The sequence below is a fragment of the Platalea leucorodia genome (assembly GCF_965183815.1).
Source record: "Platalea leucorodia genome assembly, chromosome: Z".
Taxonomy (NCBI): Eukaryota; Metazoa; Chordata; class Aves; order Pelecaniformes; family Threskiornithidae; genus Platalea; species Platalea leucorodia.
Window position 1 is genome coordinate 3095923 of NC_138858.1, and position 22409 is coordinate 3118331.

Below are 22409 nucleotides of genomic sequence, written 5' to 3' on the forward strand. Positions count from 1 at the left end.
CTTTTTGGACGTGTGTGTGCATGCACGCACGAGATGACAGCATTATAGATGCTTGGGGAATTGCATTCATAACAGCCTATTCTAACAGCCTGCAGCTATTTAGCAGGATGGGAGTGCTTGTGCTGGAGCAGCGATCGCATTCAGGATCTCCCAGCCGGGGAACGAGTTACCCCCAGGGCTCCTGAGACCTTGCAGACACCTATGTCTTATTGCCTTCTGCGCTGTGCAATCCCTTGTGTACGTGCGTATGCACAAGAGTCTTGGAGAATCAGGTTTATTATTAAAATTCTGTAGTTTTGTGGTCAGGGTGGCTGATGGGACGTGAAGTCTTTCATCACCAGGTTGTAAGTCCATCCCTGGGTGGTGGATGCTGAGAGCTGCTACCCTCTGCCAGCGGTTCCCACATCTCAGCCGGGTGTTGGATGGCTCCTGGCTGTGGTTGGCGATGAATTACCGAGACTGCTGCTGGAGGTGGACCCGAATTTCATCCACTAGAGCGTGCGCAAGCACCACCATGGTTTTTGGGTTGCTTTGGGGTCAATGTGCCCCACTCCGCATCCAGGCAGGTCCATGGCTCAGCCCAGCCCCGTGTGCAGGTGGAGAATTCGCAGGACTCCAGCCAAAACCAGCAACGTCCTGTTTTTGAGGCTGCCTTGAGCTGGGTACATCCTGATCCCCGGCTATTTTGGGCATTTCTAGAGCGTGTTTGATCTCTCTTGTGCCAGGAGAGAGCTGGCACTGGATGAAACCACGGTGGTGGGGATGAAAAGGCCGGCAAGGTGTTTTGCAGGAGGGGTGAGAGCTGCAGGAATGGTCCATAAAGCCCTTCCCATAGTGTCGGAGCCTGGAGAAACCGGGGCGAGGTACGAGCAGCGAGGAAGGCTGAGTGACGCATCGCCAGCTGCACCCACTCCTTGTGTCATGGTCCGACCAAAGATGGGGCTCCTGGCCACGCTGCAGCGATGTTACGTCTCTTGCAATGCTGCTTGCTGGCGAGGAGAGGGGAGATTGGGCTGGGGGTCCCAACCCGGCCCCTTCCTCATGGCAGGGAAAGCATTGAAGGCTTGTGGAGTGCTAGCGGTGGTGTGCTGCGAGAAGTCTATTTATTTATTTTATTTTTTTTCCCCTCCCTGATAAAACTGCTGTTCTGGCAATATATTTGTTTAGCTCCATTAACATCCAAGGGTTCCCGCTGCTGTAGCTATTGAGCAACTCTAAAAATAATTACACATGATACATATAAAAATCTATTGCTCTTCAGCTGCAGAGCGGGCTCTTAGATGGCTGCTGCTGCTTTAACTCTTGAGTCGCTCCGAGCATTATTTGGCCGTTGTGCGCCGGGGGTTTGGCTTTAAGACGAGGGCCAAAACCATCTTTGGTGCGACGGTGCCCAACCCCTTGTGTTTTGTGTAAGAATAAGTTTACATAGCTCTTATTTCAATCAACAGGAAGAGCTGGGGGGACACACGCCCCCCAAAATACCAATAAATAAGTGATCGTTGAAGGGTTCCTGTTGATGCTGTGTTGGCTGACCGAGTCCAACTTCAGGCTCGCTTTATGGGTCCATGTGCAGCAACAAAAGCCTGACTCAAGGTGACTCCCTGCAGAGATGGAGCAATTTTGGATTCCTTCTTCTCAGGACCTTGCCCTGGCAGCTGCACGAGCAGGGAAACCGGTACCTGCTCCAGCAAAAAGAAATGTGGATGTAGAGAGTGAGGGAAACCCATGCACGGAGGTCGCAGTGCTGCTGCTGGGTCTGTTACGTGTTTGTCCCAACTCCTGAGGGCAAGTACTGGAGGTCTCGGCACAGCAACAGTTACTTGCTCGGCACGGGTGGGGGGGGGGGAATGCTTTTACACGGAGTATCTCTGCATCATAAAAACAAATTAAATCTCATTAGCAGGGGGTGTCGTGGCTCCGGGTAACGCCATAATCTCATTACGCGTCAGCGGTGCTGCTCGCTCTCGGATTTTGTCCCTTCATGGACGCTTTGGGCTGTACGGGTCCACCTCTGGGATTTCCTCTCGGAGGCACAAGGGTGGCCCAAACTTTGGATATGCTAAAAAGATTAAATGTTGCATCTAAGCATTTTTCTGGAGCCTTGAAGCCTGTTTGCAGGTTCACCTGCAACCAAAAAAGTTGGCTTTGGTGTCTTCTATGGCCTGCTTAGCTCCATGGCGATGCGTTTGGGTTAGGGCTTGCTCTGGGGGGAGCAACCTGGCATTGTTTTGTGCAAAAGAAATGTGCTTTGGTGTATGGTCTGCTGGGGAGGAGTTGCGTTATTTCGTAAAAGCTTCTAGAAGGCTGTTTTTTTTTCCAGGGAAATTAAATTTCACATTTACCTTGAGTCTGTACCCCGCTTTGTTAGATCGGGAACAAGCCAGTGTGCACCTCGTCCAGGAGAAGCCTGATTGAAAGTCTGATTGAAAATCAGACTTCTGGTCTATAATTTACCCAAACCCTAAAATTAGAATGTTTCTTTTTTGGACTGAAATAAATGGTTTAGCTGCGCTGACTTTACAATGAGTGTGGGATTGTATCCATGGTGAATTAATTTATTTATGATTTAATTTCCTGAGGTTTCCTTGTGTTTAAGCTTTTCCTTTCTTTTTTTCTCCCCTCTCCAGTACACTAGGGTTTGGATTCCTGACCCTGATGAAGTTTGGAGATCGGCAGAAATTATCAAGGATTACAAAGAGGGAGATAAAAGCCTCCATCTGAAACTTGAAGATGAAACTGTAAGCTTTTGAATGTTGTTATTCTTCTCAGTAATTTAAAACTTTGAATTAATGTGTGAAGAAGTCTGAGCCATCTTATATTTTTTAGGAAGTATTTTTAAATGTGCTTTATTGCCTTAGCGCTTCCAGCTTTTCCCTGCCCGCTCCCTCCTCAGACGCTTGCGTTAAAGTAGGTTGCGAGAAAAGCCCTTGACCTCTCTCATCTCTTTTCATCCTCTGGCAAAGTTGTAATAGTCCGTGATATCAGAATGAGTTTTTTTTATAGCAGCAGTATGTTAGAAATACAAGTTTATGGTTTTTGCTGCTGAACAAATTAGAAAGAGCGTGGCTGGTGGCATCTACTCAAACTTGGGTACCGATGGAAAAACCACATAGAGCGCAGAAGTGACTGCTGTGCAACAGCTTTCTCTGCGCCTTAGTTTTCCTCTTTAAGTGTAATCTTACGTAAACCCCTTTTTTCTCCCATTTTTAAAAAAACAAAAAAGCTCTAAAAGACAAAAATGGGTAACTCATTTAAACGTAGATTTTTTTTAGCAAGTGCTGCTTTCAAATGGACAAACAGCCCAGGCTCACGGCATGTGTGCAGCCAGCGATAAATCATTCCCAAAAGCAGGATGGAGACGGGGGAAGAGCAGCTCCTTTCTGTCCCACACGACAAGCTGACGGGGTGGGACGTCGGGCGACAGCGGGGGATTGCGGATGAAGTTAACCATGGCCTTTGCATCAGCTGCCAGATGGGGGTGGTTTGTGGGAAGGGAGCGGCCATGCTACGTGCCTGCCACGAGGTGCGTTTCCCACACGTGGTGTCTGGTGTAGCAGGAAGAATAAATGTATTTTTCATGGAGAATTCCACCTAAACGAGCTTTCTTCACTGAGCAGACGGGGTTTCCTTAATTGTCTAGAGGGTGATCTGCTCTGTTGCTAAAAGAGTTAATAGAGGCCACTTTCTCCAAATTGAAAATGCTCCGAGGAGGGTGAGTAATTCACGTCCCCTGCCAGCCGGCCATTTCCATGCTGTGGGGAATATTTTCACCCTATTACTTAATGGGAAGATGGAGAACAGGAACGAGACATGCTTGATTAGGCTGTTCATCAAAACAATTCTTTCAGAGCAGCGCAAGCGCAGGCCGTTTGCTGTACATGAATGTGCCATGTTTGCAAAGAGAGTAATTCACGTTGAAATCTGCACCCAGTGCATGGTGCTGTTGGCTCTTCCCGGGTCAGCCCCGGCTGCGCTTGTTGTCCTCCCCAGTTTGCTCTTCCAGCATCAGGCAGCTTTCTGAGGAGGGTGAAGGATGGATGATGCTCCTCTTGGAGATGCTTTTTTCCCCTCCGTGGTGATAAATCTGGATGAGGAGATGCACAGATGCCACCTCGCTGTCCCTTGGAAGCACCAGGCATGTTCTTGTAGGACCATGAGTCGCTGCCCCTTGCTTCTTGGTGGGCTGTAGCCCACCCAGTAGCTCTGTGGTTGGACCTCCTGGATTCACCATCCTGTGCCTATCAGTCCCTGTTCCAAGTCGTATCAGTCATCGTTTGAGCATATCTTTTTCTCTAATGACCCTTTCACCCAAACGGCTGTCAGGCATTGGAACAGGCTGCCCAGGGCAGGGGCTGAGTCCCCATCCCTGGAGGTATTTAAAAGAAGGGCAGACGTGGTGCTCGAGGACATGGTTTAGTGGTGGGCTTGGCAGTGCTGGGTTAACGGTTGGACTCGATGATCTTAAGGGTCTTTTCCAACCTTAACGATTCTGTGATTCTATGATGCTTCATGCTCATGATGCAAGCATGACGCTCGCGACGGGCATGTTTCCACCATTCTGGTCATTCCACGCAGCGGCTTGTCCCTGCCTCCCAGTGGCATCGGATGCCACAGGGATGACCCTCATTGCAGGTTTTTTACATGCTTTTTTTCTTGCTCCTGCGGCAAGAAGACAGAAACCTTGGCGAAACCAAGCAGCAGTGCTCAAGCCTTTGGGAGAAACTGGTGATGGGTGTGAAAAGCACTACAGGCTTCAACTCTGGGGCAGGTTTCCTGAGCAGCGCTAATGGGTGCCCAGCAGAGATGGGTGCCTGGGTGCGGGTGGGCGCCCGTCTCACCCACAGCAGCTCCTTCCCACCGCTTGTTGCGCTCAGGCTGCCAAAGTACGCCTGCGAGTATTGCTGAGAGCTGCAACCTCCGTCCTTCTTTTCTGGTTGAGACCTTCAGCAGTTTTAGTACTTGGGGGGGTGTTTTTTGCTCTTTAATCTGGATATTTCCCTGGAAGCCAAAGGGGCTAAGAAGTCCTGTGAGGTCTAGCCTTTTTGTACAGCTGAGTTTAGGGTCAGCAACATGAAAGTAGAAGGAGATTAAAGGATTACTAGGTGTTGTAGATGGTAGCTTAAAAAGCATGTCGCTGTCATGGTGAAACACAGGAACATCTCATTTTTGGGGTTGTGCAAGAGACCGCTGCTTACTGTGGGTGCTCCCAGAGCCCCCAGTTTGATGCTCTTCCATATGAAACCCTGCCTAGACCCACCTCACGTTGGGCTGAAAAACTTTAGCGAAGGGGAGCAGCGCACGTGTGCATCTGATGGAGATACGGAGCGTACATATCTTCGGGGGTTTTGAAGCTGTTGAAAGCCTTTTGTTCCCGACAGCCAACATGCATTAGCCAACTGTTTAGTGCTTCTCTTTTGTCCTTGCACTTTAAGTGAATTTTCATGGATTTTGTGGTTTCTGGCTGTACTCTGTATGGAAGAGTGCTCCTGAATGAAGAGCTGATTTTTAAATATCACAAGGGATCCCTGGTGTGTTTGCCATTAAGATGTGAGACTGAGTGCAAACTCTTGAAAATTGGCATTGGCAACGTGGAATTGGAGTATAAAAGAACCTGGAGGTCGTCAGATGTGCTGTGTGAGCCTGTCCTCGTGCAGTTGGGTCGGCTTTTATTGTGCTGTTTGCGATCCAGTGCCGTTGCGATGGTTGTGGTTCTGTTCTGCTTGCAAACTGGGATGCCTCCCTTCTGCTGGGAGCTGAGCATCAGGACCCCTTCCCGTGACACCCCATGGGAAGCAACATCACAGGCAACTATTTTATTTTTTTTTTTCCCCACCGTTAAGGAAAAAAAAAATACACTTTTTCTTTAGTTGGTGGCTCTGCTGCTCATTTGAGGATGAGCCAAAAATAGTTAGCATATGGGCAGCCGTATGCTTTAACGGCATAACCTGGCTCTTCAGATGTTGAAGCAGCAGGGACTCTGTGCTTCTCCATGTCCTTCTCTGCCTGAAAGGGTGTAAGGTTTGGAGTATAAAAGTAACTTGAATTAAAAGTGAGTTGAGAAATCAGTCTGATGGGAAGAATATGGTCTCTTTTGAAATGAGGCTGCCTTTCAAAAAGCATGAAGATGTTTAGATCAGATGAAGCTGTGGTTTTCTGTTACTCCTCAGAGCTGGCTAAAGGCTATTCGTCCCAAAGCTGGCCTGAAAACAATTCAGGTATGCTCAGGTTGGTGCTTGTGGACCATCTGTGTTCCCCAGGACCATCTGTTGGCCAGCTCAAAGCTATTTACCAGGGGAATGTCCTGTCTCCTGGCAGTGTGGGACAGCAGGATCACCCAGGTCCCTATAGCATTTAGCGTAAAGGGGCTTTCATTCCAGTTAGAGCAGGAGGTGCAAGTATTGACTATATCAAGCTGAAGTTATCCTTGGATTATAAGACATTAAAGAAGCTGTTGGTTTTTGTGTTCTCACGTTCCTCATGTGTATCTCTTCAGCTCTACGAGTATCCTATTGACCTCCAAGGAAATGAGTTGCCTTTCCTGCGCAATCCGGATATCCTGGTGGGAGAGAATGACCTGACGGCCCTGAGCTACCTGCACGAGCCCGCGGTCCTCCACAACCTCAAAGTCAGGTTCCTCGAGTCCAACCACATCTACACATACTGTGGTGAGTGTCCAGGCCACACGTTCAGCTCCTGGAAAGCAGTGGGTTAGAGCATGTCCACATAGAAACCTCTTGAGATCACAAACCAGAGGCTGTGGCATGAGGAAGGTCCAGGGGCTGTGAATTTGGGGCGGGTGAGAGACACGAGTGTGCGCCAACAAGCTTTAGGTTGCAAAACCAGAGGTGGTTTTTGAGGGTTGGTGCACTGCGAAGTTCCGGAGCTCATGGTCCGTGTAGGTAACTCTTGGTGGGAACGTCTTGTCAGATGAGTTTGAGGCCAACTTTGCGTGTGCTTGGCAGTCTAGGGGGGGGAAAAGTAGGACCTAGCAAACAACTGGAGAACAGCAGTGTACCAGAAAGATGTGATCCAACTGAGAAATGTCCATAGCGAGTTTTCCTCCTGGAAGGCAGGAAAAAAAAAAAAAAAAAAGCTGCACTGTTGTTTCTTGCCTTTTCTTGATGATTTTGGAGTCATCTAACTCTTAAATTCGAAGCAGGAGGAGGGCAGGTATGAACTTGGGTTTGTCATTCCTAAGGAGAGTGAGCTGCCAAAACCATTCAAGGCAGCAGTTACCTGTGAATGGATGACAACAAACTGCAAACTAAAAAATAAAACGAAGAAGGCAATTCAGCCATTTTTATTCAGTTACGTTGGATAATGTTGAATGTTGAACCCTCTTGCTGGCGCTCAAGATGGCCTTGCTAGCAGTGATGCAGGCTAACGATTCTCTAAGTGACGAGTTGCAAGATTACAGTGAAACGCATGGGACTGCTTGTGTGGCAGGGTTAAAGCAATTGAGGGTTGTTGAGGAAATGCGTGGCAGGAGGAGATGACTCTTTAAGGTAGTGCCCTTGAAATACGTGGCCTCAGTGGCTGGGAATAGCGGTGACTTTCCTTTAAATATTTCGTGATGTGTAATGTTAAACTATTGGCATCACTTGCAGCCTTTTGCAGCTGCATGTGTGCTCCCGGTCAGATGCAAGCTTGCTTTCATCCAAAATCAGGAAGGTTTCATTAGCGCAGCTTCTCGTGAGGGTTTATAATAATCTTGAGCACAGCATCGCGCTAATGAAGATGCATGGCTTTAGGCTTGGCTGTTTGGGCTTAGCAAGTGTAGGTCTAGCGACGAAGCGCCGTGTGAGCGCAACGTACCCTGTGCTCTCGTTATAAAGTGGTTTAGGAGGGGAGAAAAGTGCTTATCTGGCAGCCAGTGCTGAGGCAACTACTGCCCTTCAGCTCGGCGTGCGGCGGGGCTGCAGGCGTGTTTTCGGTCGCTGAGGGAAAGAGATGCGGGAGCCTAACAGAACCAAGACGCAAACAAATAGGAGCAGGGCACGATGAGGTGAAGCTGTTGGGTTAATATCCCGCGGAGGCAGGTGATGTGACTTGGCTGACCTTTGCCTTTTGTTCTAGTTTAAGTCACCGTATCCTGGTGTTTGCTGCAGGCTGAGAGTTCCTGGGCTTTGCTGTAATTTGAGCGTGCCCGAGCTGTGAATCGGCTGGGCTGGGAGCACGGCGCCCACTCCCGCCAGCCACGTGCTCTCCGGAGCTCCTTATAATAACAATTTAAACCTGCAAAACCTGAAGGTAGTTCGGAGCTGGAACTTGTCAGTGCTTCAGTTGTGCAGGGTGCAGACCAGCTCCCTCGAGCACACAGGGGAGCACCACGCGTGGCTTTGCCTCTCATTAATTCCTGGGCTCGCTGCCTCCTCCAGGCAGGCACGGCGTTCCTAGAGCTGGAGAGAAAAGCGACATTAAAGCTTTAATGCAGGCTCTGGCATTCCTTTCCTGTGAACTATGCATTTCATTTTGATTTGAGTACATTCTTTGTTATGAGCTTTTACTCGGAATTTAAGCTAGGGGAAAATCGGGGATATTTGTTTGGGTCTAGCAGAGCTTTGCTTGTGTAGGAATTGCTTTTCTGAAGTGATGGCTCAGGCACTGTTCAGCTGCTCTTCTCACTCTTTCTGTGAAGTCTGGCTTCAGACAATGAAGATGATTATATATTTGCTTTTCTCACCAGTTTCATATGCCTCCTCTGTAGCTGTACTGGAGCTTATAGCCTTGCTATCAAAGCATAGCGCTTTGAAGGAGATGCGGAGATAAGAATTAGGAGTCCTTCCCCATTCCCTTCTCATCCTTTCTTTTCCTCCAAGCATGATATTTAAAAAAATCGATTGAAACAACTAACACAAGCCCGGAAAAACCTGAAGTCTTAACTCTGTGCTTGGTTTGTAATATATCTGCCTATTTATCTGTTCTAAGGTATTGTACTCGTTGCCATCAATCCATATGAGCAGCTGCCAATCTACGAACAAGATGTCATCTACGCGTACAGTGGCCAAAACATGGGGGATATGGATCCTCACATCTTTGCGGTGGCAGAGGAAGCCTATAAGCAGATGGCCAGGTGAGTGGGCCCTCAGTCAACAGCGTCGGATCGAACTGTCGGATCAAAAGCGGGCAAATACCCGATTAAATATTGCAAGTATGCAATTAAAGTCAAGTCGTGGAAAAGAGTGTGAAACTCCTGGATTTTCATCTCTGCTGAGAATACGGTGTCTTGTATCGTGCCTTTCCATCCCTGAGGTGGGATGGTGTCTCCCCATCATGGTGGCTCTTCACCCATGGGTGCTGTAGCTCTGTCCTTCTACGAGACACGGTTCCTGCGGCAGCCTCCCTTGCACGGTACAGAATTGCTTTGTGCTGAAATCTCTTTGAGGTCAGGTGTTTCTCATTAATTCTGCTTACCGACTTGACCCCGTTACCGGCTGCCAAGACTGCCGGGCGGGCTGGGCTGATGGGGATCTCTGCGGTCCTCAGGAACTCACGGGTTCGGTGCAACTGTGATTCAGATGGGGATCCTTCTCCTGCTGCTGCTTGGATGAGTTTCCTGGAAGAAATTCAAACCGCTCTGCAAATGTCATGTTTAATAGCTTGGAGGAAACGGCATTTCAGATAATTTGGTGAGATAATCAGGCTAAGCCCAGAAGCTAATGTTGGTCCTTTTCATTGAGACGCTGTGATTTTGAGTTAGGAGGTAACTCTGGTGAATACCTGGAGATATTTGTGGGTCCTTCAAAGCAGCGTCTTCACCAGATGAACCTGGTGTGAGTTTTACTTTATTTATTTCTGTGTTGTGTTGCTAAGGACAGATGCAGGATTTTGCTCTTACCAGATAAGCCATGATCTAGAAGAGAATTTGAGAGGAAGCTGAAAGTTTTTGCACCGGGGATCATTTTATTATAGTTGTCTGGACTCGCACAGCGTGTTTAGATTTCCCTGTGGATTAGCTGTGATTTTTATACCGCCCTGGCAAGGGTAAGCACTGAACCGTTTACCAAGGGTTTCGGCCTGTTTTCTGCTGTGTCTTAGCTGTAAGTGGTGAGTTAGGATGCGTTTCTAATCAAAGATGAGCCCCGGTTCAATCCAGAAATACATCTGGAGGAGCACTGCCATGGGTGGCGATCAGATGGGTCGTACCCAAGCTGACTCCAGCCTGCAGTTCAGACCTCCTGCAAGTGCTTGTGCTTTGGGCAAAACCATTTTGGGAAGAATTTAGAAATTTGGGGAGCTGTCTAGAGAAAGAGGAAGGCTTAGGACTGTGTTCTTGTTACATGAACCCAGGCTGAGCAGCAAGCTGCATGGTTCTTTGTAGAAGATGTCAGGGTTTGCTGACCGACGTGGACAAGACCCATGGATTTTCCTGGGCACACATCTAAAATACAAGGCAACTGCTTGCTTTTCTGCTGAAGTCCGTGCTGGGGAAGACTTGGTGCTTTCCCACATCTCTTGCCAGAGATGCTCAACTCAGTGCTCTCCTCTTTATCAGAGTAAATCTGCTTTTGACAGCCACCCGTTTAATTCGTAACTGTTGGCTGTGGATGGTAGGGAGTGCTCTGTTTGCGAGGGGACGGGGAAATAACCGCCTTCAAAGCTCTTAAACAAGACGCTCGCTCTTCAGGGCTGCTCTGGTGCTCTCTGTCTCGGGCGGGTATTACGGTAATTGCAGGCTTGGGTACAAAAGAGGGATTCAAATGGGGCTGAGAGGAGATTGTAACGTGGATTATAGGAATCTGCCTGGTTATTTGAAATGCGCCTTAGAATGTAGCACGCTATATTTTAAATCTGAAAGCTTCTGGGTGGACGTCGTGTTCTCCGCAGTTTGATTCAGGCTTTTCCCTCCGCAGTGCTGCAGGGAGAGTGGTGGTGGAGCTGCTTGAGCAGGGCACATGGATGGTGTCTCTCCTGGACGATGGATGTAGTGCGTTGGACAGGACATTTTTTTACTTTTTTAAGTGAATTACTCTGTGAGGTGCTCTGCTTTAGGCAATGGGAGCGCACGTGAGCGTGGTGGGACACGGGTACGTGGGCAGCTCAGCCATCAGGATGGAGGTCTGTGAGCATGTTAAACCCAAACTGGTGCAAAACTATCGCTTGTTTTGCAGCTTTTTAGCTTTTAAACAACTGCATTATGTCTGGTGCATCCTGTAGACCAGGAATAAAACTCAAACCTGCAATCTCGGAAGATCAAACCTGCAATGAGAGCAGGAAACCAGTCTCCGGCTGGCCTTCTGGGTTTCTTTCTTTATTTATCTATGTAAGTGTGTGCTTGTGTATGTATATGCATATATAGGCTTACATATTTTATAAAAAAACGGAATTATTCATTTTAAAAACAAGTAAAATGCAAATCACATCATAGAAAAGTGAAAATAATGCACGTGTGCATTCTGTTTGAATTTCTCTGGTTTTCTTTCAACGAGAGTGTCTTCATTGTAAGTACGAAAATCAAACAGGTAAAACAAGCTTTCTTCATGGAAGATTGCCTGGAAACAGCTGGTGTTATTTGCAACATCACTGAGCAACAATGTGCTGAGTAAATTACTTGCTGAAGCCACTGAGCAGTTGTTGCTGCGTGAGCTTGTCCGGCGTTTGGTGGAGCGTCATCTCCAAGTTTTGCAATGAGCAGCTTCTTCATTTTCATGCTTTTATATATGTCCATGGGATAATATTCATGCAGGTTGTGTGGCGGAGCAGAACTTGATTAGCTGACTCACATTAAACTGCTTCCTTGAGATCAGACACTCCACTGGGGTAATAAACTCTTCAAAAAAAGCATTGCTGAAATGGTGCTTGGGATGTTTTTGGGGCCAGAGACAAATAGCGCAAACTCAGAGCGAGTGTGTGAGCGGGCTGATGGTGCCGGCTTCTCCCTCGCTGCGGGGTTTCAAGTTGCAGCAGTCCTCTGAGGGCAAACTTTTCATCCTTTTCGTGAAGACCTGGATAAGGAAGGCTGCAAGGTGGGCCATATTTTTGTAGGACAAACAGAGCAAGGACATGATTGGGAACCGTGAAGTCACCTTGAATAGCTCTTCTCCAGTGCAGAAGGCAAAGTCATCTATCTATCTATCCATCTAAAAATACAGAATAAATATACACACATATATATTATATAAAATATATAAAATGCATAATACATGTATGTAATATATATATATGTATATTTTAGCCTTATTAGTGGCCCAGAGCACACTGGGAAGACACAGTGGAGGTGACTGAATGGGATTGAGTGGATGGCAAGGAAAAAGGGCACAAAAATCTAAGATTCTCTGTTAAATGAGGAAAAATTGGAGGCAATCAGATTTTTAATTCTCTGGACTTCTAGTATAGCATTGCCATGTAGAGACAGAGTGCTGAGGCAGAATGTAAAGACATTTGCTGGTGTACAAGTGTTAGTGACGTTGTCCTGTGCTTTCTTGACTGCCTGGAGCTGGTGGTGTCCATGAGATGGGACTGGAGGCATCTTCACAAGTGCTGGATCCTGTCTAGCGTTGCTCTGTCATCAGGGAATGCCAACTGAAAAGGAAAAAAAAAAGGGGGGGAGGGGTGAGAAGAAAAAGGAAAAAAAGCTGTGGCTGGGCTGGGCGAGGGGCTGCAGAGGGTATATAACATCATAGAATCGTTAAGGTTGGAAAAGACCCTTAAGATCATTGAGTCTGATCCCTTTTTTTGGACAAAATATTTCACAAAGCATCTGAACGCTTATGATGAGGCCATGCGTTAAAACTCCACTTTAAATGAAAGCTTCTCCCAAAGAGGATGCTTTGCTGCAAAGCAACTCGCTGCACTTGCATGTAAAACAGCTTAAAAAAAGACAAGTGATTAAAATTCATATGTGACAGCCTCTAATTTTTCCAGTGACCAGCTCTTTAGAAACTCCCTGCATAGCCGGTGTGAGACTAAACACGCTCAGTTCATTGAAACAATATTGTTTGAGGCAAAATACACAGCATGGAGTTAATCTGCTCCAAGTGCGGCTACCGGAGGCGGTGGAGTCAAGTGTTGGGATGGTGGAAGGATGCATCGTTTAGTGATTGCTAATGGCTGAGGCTGCGTGGGTCGAAGCAATTTGTGCTTTGGGACATGTTGTCTGCAGGGTGACGCGACCATCTCCTCCTTTGCTCTTGGTCTCCATCCTCCTGATGCTGCCTGGTGAGGTGCATTGGGTGTTGGTGCCTTTTACGCCTTTGGGTGCTGCAGAAGGCATTTGCGCTCCTGAAAGCAGACTAAAAGCTTTGGGAGAACGTTCAGGATCCCCCGGAGAGCCAGCACAGCCGCTGGTGCCCTGGCTGCTGCTTCTTGCTTTCCTTAGAGGAACAAAAGATCCCTTGTGTGCCCAAATCCCAGCGGTGGCTCTAATCTCCTTGTGTGTCATTGCTCTGGGCAGAAGCCTGGAGTCTAGCAAAACTTCCCCTTGAAACTTTATTTCAGCCTGACCGGGAGCTTTCCACGCACGAGCAGGGGTTGTTTCTCCCTACTCGCCCCGACCCACGTTCCTCTCGATGAATATGTCCCATCAGTCATTGCCAGCTCCACGGAGGTGACCGAAGTTTGCACGGTGACAGCGCAATGCCAGCTTCTCATCCCCAGCCTTTGAGGGCTTTAGTTAAAGGTTAGATGTTCCCCTTCATACCTGCAGCCCTGTTTTTCTTCTCCCCAGCTATCCTCGAACAGCTCGGCTTGACGGTGCGGTCGCTGTGTTGTCTCCAGATGCCGAGCTGAGTCTATTGGGAAAATCACTGCAGTGTGCTAAAGGAGTTGGATATATTTGTGTGGCTTTTCTGTCTTTGGCCCCTATCTCTTCCTTTTTTACTGGTTGGGTTCACTCTGGGCACAGGCCAGGACTTGTTAGTCCAAGTAAGGTCTCTTAATACCTTTTTTTTAAAAAAAATTCGTGCATTATACTTAATAAAATACAAAATTGAACAGCACTAGGTGATAGAGGTATGTGGTGTGGATAGCATTGCTGTTGGTGATGGGGCAGGAGAGTGGGCCCTCCAAAGGCTGTCAAACGTCTTTCCAAAATGGGGGGCAAGTAGTGAGGTGGTCTTCGCTCAAATCATAAATCAAACGGCAAAAGCATCGTAAACCCCTTGCTGTGTATTCTGTGTGTTTTCCAGTTAGCACATCTGGATCTTGCCGCGATAGCAACATAATATCGTATATGTGGACCTCTTAGTTAGCAGGACACGTCAGCTAATAACCACAAAATAAGTGCAGTGTTGATATCTTACAATGAAAAAGATCTCAGGTAATAAAGGACTTGCAAAAGCCTCCCAAGAAGTGCGTGGACTGGGTGAAGTCCCGTGCTCCTTATTCACTCGTGCCTCCATTGGGCTGATGCTTTCATAGATGCCTTGTGTCTGTAAAGCTGTTGCATGTGGTCAGACAAAAATATCTTGATCGGATCCATGTATATCTCTGCTAAACTGGAAATGCAGAACATTTTAATGTTCTCCTGCCAGGAGCAGGAAAGGGCTCTGCAGACCTTAACTGACCCTTGCAACGTTGATGGGAAAACAAGGGTCGTGGTGACCTGTTGGTTAGACGGGAGCTTCCTCCTTCCCAGCGTGAGGATCTCCTAGCAGTGGTGCTGATAGTCCTTGCAGAGGAAATAAAACAAGAAATGCAGGAGTGATTTGGTGGATGAGTTCAGCTTCTGCGTGGCTGGGCCGCTGGTCTCACCTGCAGCTCGGTGCCGGATAACCCCCGGTGTCTGCAGTTCAAACCAGGGCCAGCATCTACTGTGTGATTCCTAAATTATAAGGTAGATGGAAATAGCGGGTCTTCCCTTTTCAGCCCCGCTGCCAGCATGCTGTTTCTGGCACTAAAGCCACCTGGACTACGGACGGGTAACTCTATTTAGTAGCGGCTTTCCATTTTTGTTGGAAGTTAGTGCACCCAAGTTTTGCATTGCACTGTCAAAAGCGTATGTTGAAGTGTAAAAATCACTGTTGGCCTGCATTAACGCAAATGATCTGTGTCTTGCGGAGATACGGGTGCCGGTGGGGCTGTACGTGGCCACGACCGCTCTCTTTTCTGCTGTGGGGTGCAACGCTGGAGCTGGAAAAGAGCAGAAATTGCAGCATCGACCCTGCCCATAACCTAATAGAGATGGGGAGGGGTATGGACATGGTGGGGGTGTCCTTTGATAGCACTTTAAATTTCAAGCTTTACAAGAGGATTTAAAACCATACAATGAGAGAACAGGTAGGAGTGAAAAGAGAGATTAACCCCTGACAGAGATGCAAGAGGAATCAGACTGGCACAACAAATAAGGCTGAATGCTGTGGTATATTAAAGGCAAGGAAGGGTTTAGGCCTCCTGGTGAATGAGGCTGGGTCGGGGGTTTGCAGCGAGCTGCGGGGCCGATCTGTGCTGCAGCTCAGCAGGGCTTTGCAGCAGGTACCGTCTCGAAACTAAAGCTCTAGCCTAAAAAAAGGCTCAGAAGAAAAAACACTCAATAGTCTTGAATTTAGGAAGGGGAGAAACCCAGGGGGATCTCTTTTGTTTAAAGTGGGATAGGGAGGAGGGGAGAAAGCTTTGGAAGAGCTATCCCATAAATATGCCGGTGCTCAGGGTTTGCAAAAGCAGCTGGACGCAACTTCTGCAGAGGTGATATAAAGAAAAAAAAAAATGGGAGAGACTCGAGGTGATGTTTCCCAAGGACTGGAGGAGAGACCCTCCAGTCTTACTTGCCCTGCTGTGGGAGAGGACAGAGATGCTCTGAGGGTAAGTGGCCAACTAAATGATCCTCTTTTTTTTAGTTTTTTTTTTTTTTTTTCTTTTTAGCAATTTGGAATGAGAACGATGCTATTTGCTAGCAGCTTTAATCATAAATGAGACATCCCTTATAGAAAAATCATAAATGGGACAGCACCGGAGAGCTTACGGTACAGAAAGGTCGGTGCCTAACTAAGAGTAATGATTGCGTGTGTGAAATATCATCGACTTGGAAGGAGTTGTAGTAGGCTACATCAGACACGTAATTGCTGCTGCGATGCAGGTGAACTATTCAAGCTCTGAGGTGTGAAAGCTGTAACACCAAAAATCGTTAAACATTCAAAATGGTGTTTACGAGCACCATAATTACATCAGAGCGCAAAGACTTGCCGTTGCCCTTGCCCACCTCCCAGTCACTGCTTGCCGTCCCATGTCCTCGGTGAAGTTCTGGAGACCTCAGGATGGAGAACCCACAGCGCGCACCCAAAAGTCAATGGTCCCGTTTGTTTCTGAAAATCTTTCTGGGGTTTTCCTAATGTATATCAACTGTAATTAATTAGATGGTAGTGTAGGAGTTTTGCAAGCATCGGTGGCTGGTGATGGTTGAGGTGATGAAGGACCTTCTTTCTGGGACTGCCATGGGGTAGAAGAACAACTGACTTGTCCTCCTGGTGCCTGCAGAACTGAACTGCCGGGGTAGCATCACGCAACCTTAGGGAGCAGAAAGCCGCCGTGATTCTTGCCCCCACGTGATGATTTTTGGAAGGACGCGGTACGAAGCCTCCTCCATCTGCAGGGCTGCAGTGCTCCGCAGGGGCCAGCCACTGCTTGCGAGTGGCTTGGGTCGGAGCCAGGGATGCTCTGTGGGTGCAATCCCAGCACAGAAAAGAGCATCAGGGTGCCAGAGAGCTAATAAAATTGGCCGGGTGTGTGTTTTGCTCTCGTTAGAAACAGCGCACAAAAGAATTGCTGACCTTGTTTTAGTGCGGCCGAGGAGCTTGTGTTCTTCCCCAACGGGGTAGGCAAAGCATAAATCCCGGGAGAAGGTCATCCTGCCTGCCTGCCTGCCCTCAGGAATTGGTGGAAAGACTGGAGACAGCTCAGCATTTTGCAGAAACCTTGAGTACGCAGGATTTTCTTTGCTATCGAAGGGGGATTTCCAGCCGGCCGCACAAAGCTGTCGGGGGAGAAAGTACCTTAATGAGCTGGGACCAGTGGGACTCCCACTGCTCTCGCAGGAGGAGTAACTGGTTTGCTGGAGCATTGCGTAAAAGCGCTCTGACCTCTGCAAAGACATCTTAATTGCACCGTGGTATTTGATCTCAGCGTCAGAAATGTCCGATTGATACGCGTGTTAAATAGTGTTGTACAGAGGGAAGGTAATGCTTTGCGCTGCTGGTGACCGCCGCAGAAGATACGGTTAATTTGCACGTTCCCTGTTCTTTGAGCATCGTGCTGGGTGCTCATCCTTTCCCATTCAGGGCCAAACGTGTACTTTTAGGCTTTTTCCCAGCAACTGAGAGATTCAAGCCCGTATTTTCTCTCTGGCTTCTTGCTAAAACCCAGGTGTGTGTGAGCAAATCGGCTCTGAAGCTGCGCAGGATGGACCCGGGGGGGTACGTCGTGCCCGGTGCATCTTCTCGAATAAGACCCTGGATGGGTTGTGCGTGATCCAACATCCCCCGCGGACACCTGCAGCAGCTGAGTGATGTTACGCCAGGCTTTGGCGTTGCTGAAACGGGATATCGCTGTTTTCTTTCTCCAGTTCGTTGCATTAAGGTGCAATGTTATCTGTATGGTAGAGATGGTACTGGGGTGGGGAAGGGCTCCGGCAGCTCTGGGGTGGTTCTGGCCAGAATGTATTTTGGAGCTGTGGTGTGGCCCATGTGGGTGTCGGTTGTTGGTGAAAAAATTAATTCTTCTCCCCCATCAGTCTAACCCACTGTATAAAAAGTTATCTACCTCCCCCCCCCCAAAAAAAAAGGAAAAAAAAAAAAGTTGTATAGGGTAATCCATGCTATTTATGAAAGATACAGTGTAAAAAAGATCCAGATGAATATATAGCACTCGAAAAAGCCGTCCTTATGGTGCTGCTGGCTTCAGCAGCTGCAGCATAAAACATGCATTTGCAGCAGATGTTTGATAATGCAAACAGAAAGCGTGCCCTTAAATACTCTTGTTCAATGGGACGCGAAGTAATATCTTCTTGGGTTTCTCTGAGGGAAAAGTCTGACTACCCCAAAGTTGTGTTCTCATGTTTGCGTTGACCGATGACGCCAGGCGTGGTATTCTAAAAAACCCAATTAAAGCCAACGAGTAAAACAAGCTGCTGCTGCTCTCGGCAGCGATGCTGCTCCAAATTCCAGTTATCCCACTGAAATGGGAACAATTCCTGGCTTTGGAGGCTGTTTCAGAGGTGGCTTTTCTCTGCGTTACGACGCTGCAAGACTCTGATTTGTATTTTCACAGTGTACAACTTCTGTTTATTCATTTGAAAGCAGAGTTAGACTGTCTCAGGTTTTCACTGCTGTCGTTAGCACTTGGGGGGATGCAATCCAGTGGTAATTAAATTACTGTGTTTTTATATTTCGCTAACCATGCAGTGCAATAGCTACGCTCATACAGAAGTGTATTAGAGCGTGTTGTGCATTACGGCTTTATGGGTGTTCTCGTTGTGGTCAGGCTAAATTCACACTACGGTACTTAAGGCGTTTTTAATCTTCAGATTGCTTTATGAACGCTAATCCTCCAAGCATCCTGAAAGAAGTAGGTTAAATATGATTTCCACGGTGGAAGTTCAGAGGGACTCATTGACTTGTTCCACGACACAGAGAATTAGTGTCGGATCCGGGATTAGAGCTGGAGTAGCCCCTGATGATTATTCACAGGGTCTGGCTCTGCCGTTGTTTACTTCGGATGTTTTTCCCGCTGTGTTTTTAGTGCAGCTGGTTTTGCTTGCACCGCTGAGATCAAGGTGAAGTTGTGCAGTGGTTTGCTTAAGCTGCTGGTGCCAGTGATGGGTTTCTGAAGAGATGACTATGAAAACAAGTTCTGTAAGTTCTAGGTCCCTTCTCATGGCTTTAGATTATTGCTTTAAAGAAAGCTGACTTTGGAAAAAGTCTGACTGTGATTTAGGTCTGGAGAACATTTGGGGAATATTTGTCTTCAGATACTCCTGCTTTGTATCTGTCTTCAGATAATCCTGCTTTCAAGCAGTGCTGGTGAAGGCTGAAGATCTTGGATGTATACATGTGCACCCTATCTCTTCTTGACAGACAGAGGGGTGGTGGGAACTGGTGGTGGGAACCATCACTGTCCTTGGGTTCAACCCCTTTGCTATTGCCATGGCTTGACCATCCCCTTTCCTGCAGTGAGGAGTTTCCAGGGATGTTCAGCCCTGACTTAACCAGGTAAATTGATGGGAAATCATATATTACAGTGACTAATGACATTCCCGGGCTGAGAACTGCGTACGGAAACATTGAGCAGTGTCTCACCTCTGATCGCTCTGATGCAACCAAAATGGGTGCAGCTCTTGGTACAGTTGGAGAGCTGCGTCCAGCTGGGCGGGCTGGAAGTTTGGACATTCCTGGGACACCTTTCCCAGGCTGTTTGGAGGCACCTCCGAGGGTAGCAGTATCCTCTGCATTGCTGCAGGTGAAGGACTGACTGCTTGAACAAGCAGGGAAATCCGTTTCCTCGATGCAAAGGCTGGTAATTAGCAGCTAGTCCTAATCAGCGCAGGTATCTGTTGGAAGTGCCCTTTCTCTTTGTAGACAACTGACTTTTTTTTTGCCTCGGGCAGCACCTTTAGATCTTGCCTTAATAAAAAACCTGATATCTACTAGACTTTCAGGCTAGATTTAAGGAAGAAGTGTTTTACACTGAGGGTGGTGAAGCACTGGCACAGGTTGCCCAGAGAGGTGGTAGATGCCCCATCCCTGGAAACATTCAAGGCCAGGTTGGATGGGGCTCCGAGCAACCTGATCTGGTTGAAGATGTCCCTGCCCATGGTAGGAGGTTGGACTAGATGACCTTTACAGGTCCCTTCCAACCCAAACCATTCTATGATATTTTTCACATATTGAGAAAACTCCAGTGACTGCCTTATTGGTTTAGCTGGGCTGGGCGCCTCGCCCATCTCTTGCTGTGTGTGTGGCCAAGGGTGAGAGTCTTGATGGTTATTGCTCATAACATGACAAATGTGTGAAAAAAAAAAAAAAAAAAAAGAGATGTGTTACCTGCGTAGCAGCTTATCAACAGGCATTACTGCTTAAAGAGGGCACGTTGACATAGCAAAGTGAAGCAAAACATTCAGATTGCACAGACAGACGGCAGTGCATAGGTGTATGAGATGCCACCAACACTTGCAACCCTCAACTTTGGAGGTGCTGTTGCCCCTCGTGTTGAAGAAATAATCCTGGATTTTGGTCTGGTTGAGTCCCCATCCCTGGAGATATTTAAAAGATGGGTAGATGTGGTGCTTAGGGCCATGGTTTAGTGGTGGCCTTGGCAGTGCCGGGTTAACGGTTGGACTCGATGATCTTAAGGGTCTTTTCCAACCTTAACGATTCTGTGATTTATGACTCCTGCGTCTCTGATGGATGGAGGCTGTAGCTGAGATCATGGTATTAGTTTTCCAGGCTGTGGGTCATCTTGGAAAGCTCTAAGCGAAGAAAAAAAAGTACTGCAGACCCATGGGGGTGAAGGTTGGGGAGCTGCACCTTTAAGTGCCTCCTACCTAGTTCTGAGCTGTAGCAGTGGTGTGTGGTGGGAACAGCATCTTTGGCCACCGTTGAAGCCTAATCCCCACTGCACGCCCTTCGCTGCTGGACAAGCGTGAGCATGTTGCGTGCCGGCATGCGTGCATCGCGTGAGCTGTTTGCCACGGGGAGAAGAGCACTGACGCACGTTGTAGCAGCGTAACAAGCCATGGTGGCAGCCCCGTGGTGCCCAGGAGCCACGTAAGCCCCGGGAGGAGATGTGAGAGCATTGCCGTGCTGCAGCAGAGCCGGTATTCACCCATAACATTTCATTTTATCCAGGCTTTATTTCCATAATAATTTTGTTCTGTGCTGATGCTGCCAAAATTGACTGTCTTTCAAGTAGCTGTGTTGCATGCCGCCCCTGCACAGTGGCCAAACATTTCAGTATTTTTTTATTCCACGCTGAATACAAACAAGTCCTGCCCGGTTTTAACCATTTCTGCTCGTTCAGCAGCCTGTTTGCTATTAGCTGCTCTGTGGGGTTCATCCATCTTTCCCTGCTGGAACTAGCAGTTAGTTAGCTCGTACACCAAAGAAGGGCAAGTCTCTGTAGCCTTTATTCTCAAAGGCTTTTATTCCTGAAGTTGGAAAAGAAATGTCTGAACATGCATTTTCCACCAAAAAAACACCAGAAGAGACACGTTACTGCAAACACAGGAGCTTGAGTGGCCTTGCTGTCTTGCTTGGAAGCCAGCAGCTTGCTTTTTATTTTATTTTATTAATATAATACAACTCCAGAAGTTTTCTTCTGCCACGGAGAACCCACCTGGCCCATTTCATGTAGCAGCGCATCAGCCGTTAGAGCATATTCTTGAGAAACTCTGGAAAAATGTGACCTGGCAGAGCGGCTGCAATAGCAGTAAACGGTGTTGGCTGTGGTTTTTATCCCTAGGTTCAGCGTCCTTTGGAGAATGATGGGACTTTTAAAAAGACAAGCCAGAGGGATGAAAAAACCATGTGGGATGTGACATAAAAGGCAATTTGTGATGGGATGTGAAGCCCGCAGAGAGTGGGGGTGTCACGCTCTTAGATGGGCTCCCCAGTGGGTTGGTCTCTGCCTCCTCCAGCCAGGCACACTCCGACAGCTGATATGGAGAAGTTATGAAAGAGGTCAAAATTGGTAACGAGAGGTCTTAATTATGAATCTGCGATAGAAAAAAAAACAGGTTACAAAATATTACCTTGTAGCAGTGCTGACTGAATGCCAAGTAATCATGATTCCTCTCTTTTGAGCTTTATTGACTTCATTCAACTGAAGAGTCTCTCCCAGACTGGTGTAGTTTTCGTTTTCTGGCTTAAAGAAAAAAGAGGAGGGGAAATGTTTCTTGAAATGTGCCGCTTGGGCAGTAGCTGTCACACTGAAAAGGATAAGAAGCAGTAATTCTCGAGTAACTTTTATGCAAGTGCAGCTCTAAGCCAAGCTACCTTTGCGTTTGCAGAGCTCCTTTCGCAGGGCTGGTGCTTGCTGGCAGAGATCTCGGTTGTCACCTCCTTCTTCTGCTTCTCCTTCACCTCTGATGAAGGCATCCGCGCTTGCAGCCCATGCCAAAACCTCTGTCTGCCCCTTCCTTTGTGGCAGACGTGACTTTTATGCGTTGCGTCCTACTGATGGCCAACGTGGGACGTTCGCTGCTGGAGCTCAGCAAGCGGTTGTCCGCAAAGATGGCCAAAGTGGATGTGAAACTCCTCACCTACTTTAACTGGCGATAAACAGTGATAAATCACTGCCATCACCTGTACCGGGAACTGTTGCTGTGGGCTTATCCAGCATACTTCTGGTGCTTCATCTTCCTTCCTCGCTGTGGAGCTGGCACTGGTTTTTCTCCGTTGGGTTCATGTGTCTGGTGGCTTGTGCTACCAAAAGAGCTTTATCGCATGCCCGTGGAAGTCTAAAGGTGCGAGACCGTCATGTTG

At 47.7% G+C, this 22409-nt stretch overlaps 1 protein-coding gene across 1 annotated transcript in view; it reads left to right on the top strand.

Moving 5' to 3' along the window:
- LOC309602672 (unconventional myosin-Vb-like) overlaps positions 1-22409 on the top strand; it is a gene marked incomplete at both ends in the record, with an annotated part of 154289 nt that overhangs the window by 28142 nt on the left and 103738 nt on the right. The window contains 3 exons of the mRNA XM_082336436.1: positions 2628-2738; positions 6494-6665; positions 8929-9073. Coding sequence (XP_082192562.1) covers positions 2628-2738; positions 6494-6665; positions 8929-9073 — 428 coding nt within the window. The remainder of the gene's footprint in view (positions 1-2627; positions 2739-6493; positions 6666-8928; positions 9074-22409) is intronic.